General features: G+C 45.9%; 1 protein-coding gene across 1 annotated transcript in view; it reads right to left on the bottom strand.

Annotated features, from left to right (window-relative positions):
• Positions 1 to 3,906: 3,906 nt before the first annotated feature.
• Positions 3,907 to 17,487, bottom strand: part of si:ch211-207d6.2 (sickle tail protein homolog) — a 46,242-nt gene continuing 32,661 nt past the window's right edge. Inside the window, exons 8-11 of the mRNA XM_061840243.1 lie at positions 13,573 to 13,734; positions 12,831 to 13,089; positions 7,827 to 7,904; positions 3,907 to 4,093 (exon numbers count right to left, since the gene is read on the bottom strand). Of these exons, the coding sequence (XP_061696227.1) occupies positions 4,032 to 4,093; positions 7,827 to 7,904; positions 12,831 to 13,089; positions 13,573 to 13,734 (561 nt within the window). The 3' untranslated portion in view covers positions 3,907 to 4,031. The remainder of the gene's footprint in view (positions 4,094 to 7,826; positions 7,905 to 12,830; positions 13,090 to 13,572; positions 13,735 to 17,487) is intronic.

Here is a 17,487-nt window from a genome sequence, read left to right as displayed (position 1 = left end):
AGTGGATCAGCTGGTAAAGCATTGGCCTCACAGTTCTGAGGTCCTGGGTTCAATCCCAGACCCGCCTGTGTGGAGTTTACATGTTCTCCACATGGCTGCGTGGGTTTCCTCCGGGCACTCTGGTTTCCTCCCACATCCCCAAAACATGCAACATTAATTGGACACTCTGAATTGCCCCAAGGTGTGATTGTGAGTGCGGCTGTTTGTCTCCATGTGCCCTGCGATTGGCTGGCAACCAGTTCAGGGTGTACCCCGCCTCATGCCCGTTGACATTTCGGATAGGCTCCAGTACTCCCTGCGACCCTTGCGAGGATAAGGGGCAAAGGAAATGTATGGATGGATGGGTGTTTCCAAGTGGGATGGTTCGTCGTGAAAAATGGATTGCACAGGTGTAAAGGACGAGAGTTTTGTGGGTTCCAAATGACAGGTAGGTGTGTATAAAGCTACTAAAAAAAACAATAGACACCAGAGACAAAATTGTACAACTCCACAGGGCTGGAAAGGGCTACGGAGAAATTGCCAAGCAGCTTGGTGAAAAGAGGTTCACTGTTGGAGCAATCATTAGAAAATGGAAGAAGCTAAACATGACAGTCAATCTCAATCAGAGTGGAGCCCCATGCAACTTTTGGTTTGAAATCATGGATGGCACGGAAGGTTCCCCTGCTTAAACCAGCACATGTCCAGGCCTGTCTTAAGATTGCCAATGACCATTTGGATGATACAGAGGAGTTATGGGAGGACGTTTTGTGGTCAGATGAGACTAAAATGGAACCTTTTGGTCATATTTCCACTAACCGTGTTTGGAGGAAGACCAATGATGAGTTCCAACCCAAGAACACCATCCCTACTGTGAAGTGTGGGGGTGGTAGCATCATGCTTTGTTTTTTTTTTTTTTTTTTTTTTTTTGCACACGGGACAGGACGACTGTAATATATTAAGGAGAGGATGACTGTAGCCATGTATTGTGAGATTTTGGGGAACAACCTCTTTCCCTCAGTCAGAGCATTGAAGATGGGTCGTGGCTGGGCCTTTCAACATGACAAAGACCCGAAGCACACAGGAAAACTAAGGAGTGTCTCCGTAAGAAGCATATCAAGGTTCTGCCATGGCCTAGCCAGTCTCCAGACCTAAACCCAATAGAAAATCTTTGGCGGGAGCTGAAACTCCGTGTTTTAGATTTTCTCTCTCACACTGGACAAGTACCTATGATGAAAATTTCATACCCCTCCATGATATTTAAGTGGGACAACTTGCAATATAGCAGGGTGTTCGAATACTTATTTTCTTCACTGTATGAACTATAAATTTCATATGTTGCTTCCAACTTTGTTTCATTTTTTTTTCAACCCACAATGATATCCCCATCTGTTTTGTTTTGGTGTAAAACTGAATTATTGCTTGCAGAATATCTTTCACAATGCATGTTGAAAGCTGAATGATGCTCCCAAACAGTTTTAGGGTTAATGTTATGTTGCCTCTTATATTTAAAATACAGAATAAGCATTATGGGGAATGTATTGTCTGTGCTTTCATCCTGGATCAGGCTGTGCCAAATTTTAACATTACACACCATCTCTTCCTGCACTTCATACCAGACTATTTTTTTTACTCATTTTTTAGTGTTTGGAATTATGTGTACCCCTTTAAAATGGAGGGGGGCGGTGTCAGGTAAACTAGGAAGTAGAGTGTGTGGGTGTGGCCAGCACCAGCTCTTTGTGAGAGGCAGTGTGGTGCCATGTTTCAAAAAAAAGAAAAAAGAAAAGAGTCGTCAGGCTGTAGTTCACTGTGCTGGATGTTTTCCTCTCCGCTAAGAGTGTGCGACAGGTGCGCAAATGCGCAGTTTCGCAGCTGAGAGGGAACATTGCTCCTAATCATCATGTCATCGAACTCTTGAGCTTTTCCTCTCATAGGCTCAACAATCAAAGTACCCCAATTCAGTTCTATGCGCTCCTCTTCTCTCTATGCCAAAGAACTTGCTTTCCACGTTTCCTTTGTCTTTGATCTACAATAGCTGAATCTCCAACAAACACTCTGTAGGTTAACGGCGGAGATGGCAGATGTTTCCCCACGCCACAACCAATGTTCCCTCTAAGCTGGGCGGCTGCGAAATTTCACACTTCTCCCACACTCTCACCGCTGAATGCATTGCAAATGATTTTTGGTAGATAAATTTTTTTCCTGTATCATTTTGCTGTGTAATTGGGTGAGTGACAGCTGTCCAGCCAATCATATGATGCGATGCAAATATGCTACACAACCAATCGCGACATTGACAGCGCATGTGCTTTGCTCGTACACACTCCATAACAATAACAGTGCGGTGGAGTTCAGTAATGCTAATGCTAACTCCATATCATGGTGAAACGAGCGGGTAGTGAATGTGATGCGTCGGCTCCCCAAACCAAAGTAAAAAAGAACTGTGGTTCTTTTAAGATGGAATGGCTTTTGGAGTATGTGCAAATAGAAGAACAAGCGGTGAAACTGGGTGAGATCTTTTATTTTTCGAGTGAGAAAAAGTGCTCTGCCTAACATGCAGTGACCCTAAAGTTGTCAATGGAAGCTGAACTACCTCAAGCAACACATTCAGCAGAAAAGATGCTATTGGAATTATATGAAGACCCAAGATGGAAAAAAGGATTGGTACATTATTGTGAGAGAGCGCAAACGACCGGGACAAAAAGAACTAGCTGTCACACACACACACAAATCTGATCCAGAGCAAGTTAAAGTTCTCATTGGCAATATTTTACATGGCATTAAAATGAATGCATCAATGCTGTGAGTTCAACACTTACGGCCATGCTACCCTGAGAACGCCCAATCTCGTCAGATCTCAGAAGCTAAGCAGGTTTGGCCCTAGTTAGTACTCGGATGGGAGACTGGTGATGTTGAATGTGGCACATTTCCAAGCCATGCGTTTGACGGGGCAGACAGGGTGATGATGGTTCTCTTTAGTGTCTATTGTAAAGAGCGCTTCGCCGAGAAAGCACTTTATAGTGTCAGTTTTAAATCTGAGGAGTACAAAACAAATTTCTGGAGTCTGGAACACAATATTTGGTACACTATGTTTTTCCCATTTTTTTTTAACCATTTGTTCATCTCAACAGATTTGGAACTTTGAAGTACACCAATTCGTTGTGGCTCATGAAAGCAACCTCAATTTACCAATGAAAATGTCAACAATGTCATCATCGTGCACACCAGCCTGCTTAGTTTGGATAAAATGTAAAGCTTTTCAAATATCCATCAATCCATCCATCCATCCATCCATCCATCCATCCATCCATCATCCATCCATCCATCCATCCATCCATCCATCCATCCATCCATCCATCCATTTTCTTAGCCGCTTATCCTCACATGGTTGCGGGGAGTGCTAGAGACTATCCTAGCTGTCAACGGGCAGGGGGCGGGTTACAACCAGAACTGGTAGCCCACCAATCGCAGGGCACATTGAGACAAACAGCTGCACTCACAATTACACTTAGGGGAAATTTTGAGTGAACTTTTCTAATATTTTAAAGATTTTTACATTTATTTACAATACTATAGTACTGTGCTGGGGGTTTGAGACCACGAAAAAGTACAAAAGAATGTTGTACCCTCCAGAATTATGGATGCGTTTGTCCACAAAAAATTGTCAATGTAACGGACGATCGGACTAACCCCAGACCATTAGTTCATCCAATCAAGGTTCTACTATACTAGGATTCTCTCGGCAGGATTAAAAATTTATGTTCCAAAATAAACAGTATTCACCGATTTAATATGATATGCTTGGAAAATTCCATTCAAAACAGCAGTACACACAAAGACAAAACCCCTGTATACACACACCTGTTCTTCAACAGACTCTTTCCTGGTTGTATAGATCTCCTCTTCATTCCTTCCTGTGATGAGGCTCACAGCGGTTCCATGCAATCTGAAAAAATAATGGACACTTCCACAATGGAGTTGATTGTTTTGAGGTTGCAAAGGTGATGCACGAGAAACACCTTCTTAGTAGAGGAGGAGGAGACTGGCCACTTCTATTAGGACTTTGCTTCTTTTCTATACTGGACCGTCTCGGCTTTTCCATCTGTGGACGTGTGGTCTGTTTGGCACATGGAGAGGCTGATGGAGGAGCTGACCATGGCGGTTCAACAGTTGCTAGTGAAGATATACACAATCCAGAACATATTTCACGATTGAGTTATTACACATAATCTTCTTCTTCTTTTCCTTTCGAATTGTCCCGTTAGGGGTCGCCACAGCGTGTCATCTTTTGCCATCTTAGCCTATCTCCTGCATCTTCCTCTCGAACCCCAACTGCCCTCATGTCTTCCCTCACCACATCCATAAACCTTCTCTTTGGTCTTCCTCTCGCCCTTTTGCCTGGGAGCTCCATCCTCACCATCCTTCTACCAATATACTCACTCTCTCGCCTCTGAACATGTCCAAACCATCGAAGTCTGCTCTCTCGAATCTTGTCTCCAAAACATCCAGCTTTGGCTGTCCCTCTAATGAGCTCATTTCTAATCCTATCCAACCTGGTCACTCCGAGCGAGAACCTCAACATCTTCATTTCTGCCACCTCCAGTTCAGCTTCCTGTTGTTTCTTCAGTGCCACCGTCTCTAATCCGTACATCATGGCCGGCCTCACCACTGTTTTGTAAACTTTGCCCTTCATCCTAGCAGACACTCTTCTGTCACATAACACACCAGACACCTTTCGCCAGCTGTTCCAACCTGCTTGGACCCGTTTCTTCACTTCCTGACCACACTCTCCATTGCTCTGTATTGTTGACCCCAAGTATTTGAAGTCGTCCACCCTCGCTATCTCTTCTCCCTGTAGCCTCACTCTTCCCCCTCTACTTTTCTCATTCACGCACATATATTCTGTTTTACTTCGGCTAATCTTCATTCCTCTCCTTTCCAGTGCATGTCTCCATCTTTCCAATTGTTCCTCTGCGTGCTCCCTGCTTTCACTGCATATGACAATATCATCTGCGAACATCATGGTCCAAGGGGATTCCAGTCTAACCTCATCTGTCAGCCTATCCATTACCACTGCAAACAGGAAGGGGCTCAGAGCTGATCCCTGATGCAGTCCCACCTCCACCTTAAATTCCTCTGTCACACCTAAGGCACACCTCACCATTGTTCTGCTGCCATCATACATGTCCTGTACTATTTTAACATACTTCTCTGCCACACCAGACTTACGCATGCAGTACCACAGTTCCTCTCTTGGTACTCTGTCATAGGCTTTCTCTAGATCCACAAAGACACAATGTAGCTCCTTCTGACCTTCTCTGTACTTTTCCACGAGCATCCTCAAGGCAAATAATGCATCTGTGGTACTCTTTCTAGGCATGAAACCATACTGTTGCTCGCAGATACTTACTTCTGTCCTGAGTCTAGCCTCCACTACTCTTTCCCATAACTTCATTGTGTGGCTCATCAACTTTATTCCTCTATAGTTCCCACACCTCTGAACATCCCCTTTGTTCTTAAAAATGGGAACTAGAACACTTTTCCTCCATTCTTCAGGCATCTTTTCGCCCGCTAGTATTCTGTTGAATAAGTTGGTCAAAAACTCCACAGCCATCTCTCCAAATTGCTTCCATACCTCTACCGGTATGTCATCAGGACCAACTGCCTTTCCATTTTTCATCCTTTGTAGTGCCTTTCTGACTTCCCCCTTAGTAATCATTTCCACTTCCTGGTCCTTCACTCTTGCCTCTTCAACTCTTCCTTCTCTCTCATTTTCTTCATTCATCAACTTCTCAAAGTATTCTTTCCATCTATTTAGTACACTACCGGCACCAGTCAACACATTTCCATCTCTATCCTTAATCACCCTTACCTGCTGCACATCCTTCCCATCTCTATCCCTCTGTCTGGCCAACCTGTAGAGATCCTTTTCTCCTTCTTTCGTGTCCAACCTGGTGTACATGTCTTCATATGCCTCTTGTTTAGCCTTTGCCACCTCTACCTTTGCCCTACGTCGCATCTCGATGTACTCCTTTCGCCTCTCCTCAGTCCTCTCAGTATCCCACTTCTTCTTCGCTAATCTCTTTCCTTGTATGACTCCCTGTATTTTGGGGTTCCACCACCAAGTCTCCTTCTCCCCTTTCCTACCAGATGACACACCAAGTACTCTCCTGCCTGTCTCTCTGATCACCTTGGCTGTCGTCGTCCAGTCTTCCGGGAGCTTCGGTTGTCCATCGAGAGCCTGTCTCACCTCTTTCCGGAAGGCCGCACGACATTCTTCCTTTCTCAGCTTCCACCACATGGTTCTCTGCTCTACCTTTGTCTTCTTAATCTTCCTACCCACCACCAGAATCATCCTACATACTACCATCCTATGCTGTCGAGCTACACTCTCCCCTACCACTACTTTACAGTCAGTAACCTCCTTCAGATTACATCGTCTGCACAAAATATAATCTACATGCGTGGTTCTACCTCCGCTCTTGTAGGTCACTATATGTTCCTCCCTCTTCTGGAAATAAGTGTTCACTACAGCCATCTCCATCCTTTTTGCAAAGTCCACCACCATCTGCCCTTCAAAGTTCCTTTCCTGGATGCCGTACTTACCCATCACTTCTTCATCGCCCCTGTTTCCTTTACCAATATGTCCATTACAATCTGCACCAATCACAACTCTCTCGCTGTCTGGGATGCTCAGAACTACTTCATCTAGTTCCTTCCAGAATTTCTCTTTCAACTCTAGGTCACATCCTACCTGTGGTGCATAGCCGCTAACCACATTATACATAACACCCTCAATTTCAAATTTTAGTCTCATCACTCGATCTGATACTCTTTTTACCTCCAAGACATTCTTAGCCAGCTCTTCCTTTAAAATAACCCCTATTCCATTTCTCTTCCCATCTACTCCGTGGTAGAATAATTTAAACCCTGCTCCCAAACTTCTAGCCTTACTACCTTTCCACCTGCTCTCTTGGATGCACAGAATATCAACCTTTCTCCTAATCATCATGTCAACCAACTCCTGTGCTTTTCCTGTCATAGTCCCAACATTCAAAGTCAAAGTTATTACACATAATATTATAATCAATTGGGTTTTTCCATTACATAGTAGATTACTACAGCTGTAACCATATGATTACCGTAATTCCCGCCCTACAGAGCGCACTTGGTTATAAGCGTCACCGAGTACATTTTTAAAGGAAATACCATTTGGTACATACATGGGCTGCAGCCGTGTAAAAGCCACAAGTGCCCACATTGAAACTGACATTGAAACATGAGGTATTTACAAAGAAAGACGGTACACAGACAGTTTAACGCTACTGCCGCCGCGCTTATGCTAACACTAGCGCCCCTGCGGTAACGCTAATGCTAGCGCTGCCACACTAATGCTAGCACCGCCGCATTAGCGCTAATGCTAGCACTATGCTAACAGAGCCGGACCGGTAAAAGTAACTTCCTCGGCACATATATTCAGTCTCACTCTTACCTTTTCCGCTTAGGTGGCTCCTTGCGGCCGTGATAAACATAAATATAATAATAAATAAACTGCAGGGTTGAAAGCGTGTGAAAAAAGTCACCGCTTATAGCCTGTAAATTATGGTGTTTGAAGTCCTGGACTTCAACTAAATAATGACATTTACCAAAAAAAAAAAAAAAAAAAAAACCCCCACCCCAACCTGAAATAGTCAAGCACCAAAACGTCGGGGTACACGAATTTTCTCTTGTAGGTTTTGAGAAAACACTGATGTTTTAATGCATTTCAGCCCTCTAAGCATGAGTGAGAAGATATTGTTGAGCTGAAGGTAAAAACCAAATCATAAAAATACAAATGGCAGATTTATTACCCGAGGGCTTCAACTGACAACAATCCACTTCATGATTTTGCTGTGCTGGTTCTTCATCCCGAGTTCCAGACAACAGAGCTGCAGTCAAGAAATACAAGATGTCATAGCTGCTATACAGTGTAACATACAATTTGGGCATTCATACTGGTATACAGTAGGTGTTTAAGGGTTTTGTTAGGTTAACCAATGTATCCTACATTACCGGAGTGTTATGTATGCTTTAAATTATCTTTGTGTTGTTTGTGCACATTTAGTCATCCAGTATATTGCACATACAGTGGAAATAAAAAGTTTTCAGACCCCTGTTGGAATGCAAGTTTTCTTTTGATGAAAATGAGACCAAGATAGTGGTAAACTAAAAATAATCAATTGACAGAGAATACGCTTGAGACATCAGGACATTGCAGAAACAGTCACGGAGCATTAAGGGTTGCTTGTAATCTGGCAGTAATGGGACTTTTTTTTTTTTTTAACAACTGTGCAAAGGATGCAGATTCTGTCAGAGCTGTTGGAATGCCTAATGCTGCCTTAATAGCTCCAGAAAGTACATCCTTTGCTGGGCGATTTTGAGGATGGAGTTGATATTTGTCTCCCACTTCACATCCTGTGAGACTGTAATTCCAAGGAACTTCATGATCTCAAGGGTGGACACAGAGAGTTGGACAGTGTGTAAGGCAGCAATGGTGAATGATGCCTCCTGAAGTCCACAATCATCTCTACTGTCTTTAGTGCGTTCAGCTCGAGGTTGTGTCAGCTACACCAAAGCTCCAGCTTCTCCACTTCCTGTTGATACGCATACTCATCATCATCTTTGATGAGCTCGATGACTATGGTGGCATCTGCAAACTTCAAGCATTTGCCAGCCGGGTGCATTGAGGTGCAGTCATTTGTGTAAACCGAGAAGAGCAGCATGGAGAGTACTCGAGCTTGGGGAACCCCGGTATGTGTGATTGAGGTCATGTCCCCCAGTCTCACCTGCTGTGTCCTACATGTCAGGAAGTTGTGGCTCGATGAGCAGATGGCAGCTGAAATGGAGCTGGTGAATCTCCAACCAGGAGAAGTTCAGAGATGATGTTGTTGAATGCAGAACTGAAATCCACAAACAGGATCCTCGCAAAGGTTTCCACGTTGTCGAGGTGTTCAAGGTTGAAGTGAAGACCTATGTTGACTGCATGATCTACAGACCTGTTTGGTCATTAGGCAAACTACAGTGGGTCTAGCTGGACCTGGGATGGAGCACAAGGCGTTCAAAGGACTAAAGAGGTCAAGGTGACAGGCCTGTACTTAATCATTCAGACCTGAGATTGTAGGTTTTTGGGGACAGGGATGAAAGTGAAGGGATTGAAGTAGGATCGTACTTCTCACAGTTCCAGAGACCTGCTGAAGACGTTTTGTGAAGACTGGAGCAAGTTGGTCTGTTAAGACTTTGAGGTAGGGTGGGGACTTTCAAATGAGTTTCACATGGAATACATTACGTTAATGGTGAACTTTTAAATAATGATTTATTATGGTTGTGCCCTGCAACTGACTGCCAACCAGTTCAGGGAGTAGTTTGCTTTTTGCCCACAGTTACTGTAGTTGGGATAGACTAAGCAAGCCTGTGACCCTTGTGAGGATACGCAGGTTGGAAAATGGATGGATGAATATATTATGGTCTCATTTTTTTATAACAAAATTCTGAATTTTGAACACGGGTGTGCAAACTTTTTCCATCCACTATTCAAATACATTACAATTAGCTGTGGGGTATAAAAACCGGGATTTTGTCCTAAAATATTTCCATCCATCCCTCCATCCATCCATTGATCCATCATCTATGGCTTTTCCGGGTCGGGTTGCGGAGGAAGTAGCTTCAGGAGGGATACCCAGACTTCCCTTTGCCCAGCCGCTTCTTGCAGCTCTTCCGGAGGGATCCCGAGGCCTTCGCAAGCCAGCCGAGAGACATAGTCTCTCCAGCGTGTCCTGGGTCATCCCCCGGGGTCTCTTTCCAGTGGGACATGCCCGGAACACCTCAACATGAAGGCGTCCGAGATGCATCCGAATCAGATGGCCCAACCACCTCATCTGACTCCTCTCAATGCAGAGACTGAGCGCCTCTCGGATAACCGAGCTTCTCACCCCATCTCTAAGGGAGAGCCCGGACACCCTGTGGAGGAAACTAATTTCGGCCGCTTGTATCCGGGATCTTGTTCTTTCAGTCACGACCCACAGTTCGTGCCATAGGTGAGGGTACGAAAGAAGATCGGCTGGTAAATTGAGAGCTTCACCTTTCAACTTAGCTCCCTCTACCACAACGGACTGATACAAAGGCCCCATCACTGCAGACAAAGCACTGATCGATTAGTCGATCTCCCGCTCCACTTTTCCCCCACTCGTGAATAAGACCCCAAGATACCTCCACTTGGGGCAGAATTTCATCCCTGACCCGGAGAGGGCACGCCCCCCTTTTCCGACTGAGGACCATGGTCTCAGATTTAGAGGCGCTGATTCTCATCCCAGCCACTTCACACTCAACTGCAAACTGCTCCAGTGAGAGCTGGAGATCACGGCTTGATGAAGCCAACAGAACCACATCATCTGCAAAGAGTACAGATATGATGCTGAGGGCACCAAACTGAACACACTCTGCGCCTTGGCTGCGCCAGGAGATTCTGTCCATAAAGGTTCTGAACAAAATTGGTGACAAAGGGCAGCCTTGGCAATGTCCAACTCTCACCGGAAACGAGTTCGACTTGTTGCCGGAAATGTGGACTAAACTCTGACAACAGTCATACAGAGACCGAACAGCTCGTATCAGTGACCCCCCACAGGACTCCCAGAGGGACACGGTCGAATGCCTACTCCAAGTCCACAAAACACATGTATACTAGTTGGGTGAACTCCCATGCACCCTCGAGGATCCTGCCGAGGGTGTAGAGCTGGTCCACTGTTCCACGGCCAGGACAAAAACTACATTGCTCCTCCCGGATCCAAGATTCGACTTCCCGATGGACCCTCCTCTCCAGTACCCCTGAATAGACCTTACCAGAGTGGCTGAGGAGTGTGATCCCCCTATTCTTGGAACACACCCTCCAGTCACCCTTCTTAAAATCTGGGACCACCACCCCAGTCTACCAATCCAGAGACACTGTCCCCGATGTCCACGCGATGTTGCAGAGGCGTTTCAACCAGGACAGCCCAACAACATCCACTGCCTTAGGAACTCCAGGAGAATCTCATCCACCCCCGGGGCCCTGCCACCAAGGCTTTTTAACCACCTCGGTGACCTCAGCCCCAGAGATAGAAGAACCTGCCTCAAAGCACCCAGACTCAGGTTCCTCATGGGAAGATGTGTTGGCTGAATTGAGTTCTTCAAAGTACTCACAACACCCCGAGTTAAAGTCGGTAGCACCCCACCCCCACTATACACAGTTTTGACGGTGGACTGCTTCCCCCTCTTGAGACGCCGGAGGGTGGACCAGAATTTCCTTGAAGCCATCCTGAAGTCATTTTCCATGGCCTCACCGAACTCCTCCCACGCCCGGGTTTTTGTCTCAATGACCACCGAAGCTGCATTCTGCTTGGCCAGCCGGTGCCGCTCAGCTGCATCGGGACTCCCACAGGCTAGAAATGCCTGATAGGACTCCTTTTCAGCTTGACAGCATCCCTCACTGTTGCTGTCCACCAACATGTTTGTGGATTGCCGCCACGACAGGCACCCACCACCTTACAGCCACAACTCCGGTCGGCCTCCGATGCAATAGAGGCACGGAACATCGTCCACTCTGACTAAATGTCCCCCAGCTCGTCCGGGAGGTGAGCAAAGCTCATTTGGACGTGGGATTTGAAATTCCCTATGAAAGGGGAATCTGCCAGCCATTCCCAGTAGACCCTCACAATACGTTTGGGCCTGCCACGTCGGACCGGCATTTTCTCCCACCATCGAACCCAACTCACCACCAGGTGGTGATCAGGTAACTCTCCCTCTCTTCACCCGAGTGTCTAAGACATGTGGTCACAAGTCCGATGACACGACCACAAAGTCGACCATCGAACTGCAACCTGGTGTCCTGGTGCTAGGTGGACATGTGAACACACTTATGCCTGAACATGGTGTTCGTCATGGACAATCCATGATGAGCACAGAAGTCCACTCGGGTTCTGATCCGTCCCCCTACCTGCAGGCGGAGAGAGGCTACCCTCTCATCAACTGGGGTAAACCCCAACGTACAGGCCCTGAGCCGGGGGACGGAGGGGGGGAGCAATAAATACAGCCGCACCTGCTCGGCGTCTCTCCCCGTGGGTAACTCCAGAGTGGAAGAGAGTCCAAGCCCTCACAAGAGGAGTGGTACCAGAGCCCAAGCGGTGCGTAGAGGCGAGTCCGACTATATCTAGTCGGAATTTCTCACGGACCAACTCAGGCTCCTTCCCTGCTAGAGAGGTGACATTCCATGTCCCTCGAGCTAGTTTCTGTAGCCGGAGATCGGATCACCAAGGTCCCCACCTTTGGCCACTGCCCAGCTCACATTGAACCCGACCCCTATGGCCACTCTCAGGTGGTGAGCCCATGGGAAGGGGGACCCGTGTTACACTTTCGGGCTGTGCCCGGGCAAGCCCCATGCGTGTGGATCCAGGCCACCAGGGGCTCGCCTTCGAGCCCCACCTCTAGGCCTGGCTCCAGTGGGGGGCCCCAGTAACCCGCGTCCGGGCAAGGGAAATCAATATCCAATATTTTTGCTCAACATAGTTGTTTTAGAGACGTGCTTTGTCTGCCCTCTCACCTCGGACCTTTTTGCCATAGGTGACAGTACCAGGGGTGCGAAGCCCGAGACAACGTAGCTCTTAGGATCATCGAGACACAAAAACCCCTCCACCACAATAAGTTGACGACTCGAGGAGGGGCCTATATTATTTGTTAACCTGATTAATGACAAATTCACACAGTTCAACAATCCTTTCAAAGTACTATAAGCATTTGTGCTCCTTCCTTCCATGCTTATGACTTTCATATAAAACAAAGTCAACCTTGCAGTGTGTCGGGACGATTTTCCATCTTTTTCTTGGAAGTAAAGCATTTTTTCTCTCCAGAGGCCAAATCTGAATGAGCCACTTTGGTCTCTGACAAATCCAGATCAGGAATGGACTTCATCACACTGGCCTGGGCTTCTTGCAGGACCTTGTCTACATTTTTGGTAGAGGGCTGGTTTGGTAGATGGGTCCTTGGCTTGCTCACACTCCTGGTTTCTTGAGTCAGACTTCCTTCTTGACTTTCTCCATCAGTTTTCTGTCAGAGTCACAGTAGTTAATTGACTATATTTTAATGAGGTTTCTTAAGACATTGGGAATAATTATTAAGTAATATAATTAAGATCGCATTCTTAAAGAAAGTTTTTCTCCTTCAAAAATATTGGCAATATTGTTCATAAATTACCGTATATTTAATATTTGAGAATATTTTGAAGTTCGTAACAAACTTATGGAAACAATTTGCGGTGTTGTAATCCAATGTTCAACCTTATATTTACAGTAGCAAAATTGCAGAGGAAGAATAATTATCAAATATTTAGCTAAAAAAAATGTCACTCAAATACACTTTAGAATAATGAATGTTCAAAAAAATATAAATGCCACATTCTTGTTAAATCACAAATTAGTAGCTTGATCACCAGGAAAAAAAAACACCCAGTAGGAAAAACTTAAAAAAAAAAAATCTAAACATATAAAGCATCTATTGGGAAATGATCTTTTCAGCAGGTATAATCCTTACCATGGTAGGGTTGACAGTGGTTTTCAAAGAGGTTTGGATTTGATTTTCTGTGTGACGCCCCTTTGTTGTTTTTGGCACGCCTGATCTGTGAAGTTTATTCAACTGGAGAGGAGTCGGTCGCTTCTGCAGGGCAGGGCCGCCCTCTCTGCTACGAGGACTCACCTTCACAACACATGACATTTTTTTCTTACAAGATGTTCAGCCCAAGTTTCTTATGCCTTAAAGGTCAAGTGCCATCCCTATAAACATTATAAAGTAGATATTGTAATGAAAAATACATATAACATTTTTCACTTCAACGTCTCTACGAAAAAATAAATATGAGTGGAGAGCGCTTCATCCATGCGCAATGTTGTGGAAATGTCATTTGACGACATCCAAGTGGTCGCCATATTGGCTGCATCCCCTGTCCGTGACGTCACCGGAACATTCGCCATTGAAAACACGCGGTGGACCCCACTATGGAAGACGAACATGTGGAAGCTCTTTTCGAAGAAGAGAACATAACACAACGGAATGAAGTTACCGGGGCAATATTACCCGATTGTTTCGAGCCATATTCAGATGATATGCGATCATGGCCAAACCGCCTCCCAGTCCGATCCACTTCCGCGCAGCTAGCCGGTGTGGCTCATTTTTGGTGCCGAGGTGGCTGATCATTGAGCTGAGCTGGGCTGCTTTAAGGTATTGTTCATAGCTGCCGCAGTATGCGATGAACAACACCGTCGAGCCAGGGTGCTTTACGGCGTTGGCGTCGCACGCGGCTGAGTGCGCAATTATCGGCAGCGTTCTTCAGAGTCGCCGCCGTCCGCGATCCCGACGCACAGCCTTTGCCGAAGCCGTGAACGGCATACGCGGCGCCTCGGCCGGGGTGGGTCATTTTTGGCGCCAAGGTGGTTTATCACAGAGCCCAGCTGGCTGCTTTACAGCGTTGTTCATAGCCACTGCCGTCCGCAATGAACAACACCGTCGAGCGGGGCGCTTTACGGCGTTGTTGTCGCATGCAGCTTAGTGGGCCATTGTCGGCAGTGTTCTTCAGAGCCGCCGCTGTCCGCGAGCTGAAAGCTGCGCGAGGCAATGCAGCAGCCTTCGCTGGCGTGCCCGACGTCAATCGACGTGCACATCGACAGATTTAGCATGCCTGTCATACGTACATGGATCTTTTGTTACGTTATGAGAGACGGATTACGTGGTCCACCCCAAACTATTATTTTTTTTTAGTAGCTGTATACACACCTACCTGTCATTTGGAACCCACGAAGCTCTCGACCATTGCACCCGTGCAATCCATTTTTCATGACGAACCGTGTCTCTTGCAAACTTATGAAGGGTAAATTCATCCTCCTGAGTGTTCAAGCAATGTCCTGCATTGCAACGAGCCGGCATTTTGGCTAACACAAAGAACAATGAGCTACCTTCCCGGAGGTAAAATTAATAGAAACAAACGAGTCCACTTGAGGGGGGTCCCACCATGTACGTCATTTCCTGCTTCTTCTCTAAAACAAATCCCTTGAGAGGATTTTCGTGGTGGGAGTTACAAAAAGCCATATATGTCAAAATCATGTTTTGTGGTGAAAAAAAACGCATGGGTCCATGTTGGCTGCCATTTTTTCATTAATAACATACTAAAAATCATGCATTTCATGACAGTGGCCCTTTAAGTATAATAAAGTAGAACCTCCATTCACAAATGCCTCTTTTCGTGTAAAAATGCCTCAGAGTTCAGAGGACCAGGCTTTAAATCCTGGTCCCACCTGTGTGGTGTTCTCAACGTGCCTGCTTGAGTTTTCTCTGGGGACCTTTTCCCACATTCCCAAAACGTGCATTAATTGGAGACTCTACATTGATTTGAAGTGTGATTGTGAATGTGATTGTTGTCTGCCTCTGTGTCCTGCAATTGGCCAGTAACCAGTTCAGGCTGTAACCCGTATCCTGCCTGATAACAGCTGGGGTTGTCTCCAGTGCTCCCCCGACCATTGTGACACAAACCAGTGCAATCTGTAGGCCGCTCCCAAGCCTGGATAAATGCAGAGGGTTGTGTCAGTAAGGGCATCCGGCGTTAAAACTGTGCCAAACAAATATGAGCGTTCATCTAAAGAATCCAATACCGGATCGGTCGTGACCCGGGTGAACAACCCCCGCCACCGGCACTGCCAACCTGCAGGGCGTCGGTGGAATTTAAACTACTGTGGGTCGAAGACAAAGAAGAGGAGGAAACCGGATTTGTCTTAAGAAGAAAGAGAGGAATGCTCAGAGCCTACAACTGAGTGTAGGGACTTTGAATGTTGGGACTATGACAGGAAAAGCTCGGGAGTTGGTTAACATGATGACTAGGAGAAAGGTTGATATATTGTGCATCCAAGAGAGCAGGTGGAAAGGTAGTAAGGCTCGAAGTTTAGGAGCAGGTTTTAAAATATTTTACCATGGAGTAGATGGGAAGAGAAATGGAGTAGGGTTATTTTAAAGGAAGAGCTGGCTAAGAATCTCTTGGAGGTGAAAAGAGTATCAGAGCGAGTGATGAGACTAAAATTTGAAATTGAGGGTGTTATGTATAATGTGGTAAGCGGCTATGCCCCACAGGTAGGATGTGACCTACAGTTGAAAGAGAAATTCTGGAAGGAACTAGATGAAGTAGTTCTGAGCATCCCGGACAGAGAGAGAGTTGTGATTGGTGCATATTTTAATGGACATATTGGTGAAGGAAACAGGGGCGTTGAAGAAGTGATGGGTAAGTACGGCATCCAAGAAAGGAACTTTGAGGGACAGATGGTGGTGGACTTTGCAAAAAGGATGGAGATGGCTGTGGTGAACACTTATTTCCAGAAGAAGGAGGAATATATAGTCACCTACGAGATCTTAGGTAGAAGCACACAGGTGGATTATATTTTGTGCAGACGATGTAATCTGAAGGAGTGTAAAGTGATTGTAAAGTAGTGGTAGGGGAGAGTGTAGCTTGACAGCATAGGATGGTGGTGTGTAGGATGACTCTGGTAGTGGGTGGGAAGATTAAGAAGACAAAGATGGAGCAGAGAACCATGTGGTGGAAGTTGAGAAAGGAAGAATGTTGTGCGGCCTTTCGGAAAGAGGTGAAACAGGCTCTCGATGGACAGCAGAAGCTCCCGGAAAACTAGACTACGACAGCCAAGGTGATCAGAGAGACAGGCAGGAGAGTACTTGGTGTGTCTTCTGGTAAGAAAGGGGAGAAGGAGACTTGGTGGTGGAACCCCAAAATACAAGGAGTCATACAAGGAAAGAGATTAGCGAAGAAGAAATGGGATACTGAGAGGACTGAGGAGAGGCCAAAGGAGTACATCGAGATGCGACGTAGGGCAAGGTAGAGGTAGCAAAGGCTAAACAAGAGGCATATGAAGACATGTACACCAGGTTGGACACGAAAGAAGGAGAAAAGGATCTCTACAGGTTGGCCAGACAGAGGGATAGAGATGGGAAGGATGTGCAGCAGGTAAGGGTGATTAAGGATAGAGATGGAAATGTGTTGACTGGTGCCAGGAGTGTTTTAAACAGATGGAGCGAATACTTGGAGAACTTGATGAATGAAGAAAATGGAAGGAAGAGTAGAAGAGGCAAGTATGAAGGACCAAGAAGTGGCAATGGGGGAAGTTAGAAAGGCACGACAAAGGATGAAAAATGGAAAGGCAGTTGGTCCTAATGACATACCGGTGGAGGTATGGAAGCAATTTGGAGAAATGGCTGTGTAGTTTTTGACCAATTTATTCAACAGAATACGAGCTGGCGAAAAGATGCTTGAAAGATGGAGGAAAAGTGTAATAGTTACCATTTTTAAGAACAAAGGCGATGTTCAGAGCTGTGGGAATTATAGATGAATAAATGATGTGATGAGCCACACAATGAAGTTATGGGAAAGAGTGGTGGAGGCTCGACTCAGGACAGAAG

The sequence above is a fragment of the Syngnathoides biaculeatus genome, chromosome 13 (genome assembly GCF_019802595.1).
Source record: "Syngnathoides biaculeatus isolate LvHL_M chromosome 13, ASM1980259v1, whole genome shotgun sequence".
In the NCBI taxonomy this organism is placed as follows: domain Eukaryota; kingdom Metazoa; phylum Chordata; class Actinopteri; order Syngnathiformes; family Syngnathidae; genus Syngnathoides; species Syngnathoides biaculeatus.
Note: the sequence above shows the minus strand (reverse complement) of the source record. Positions and strands in the feature narration are given on the sequence as shown.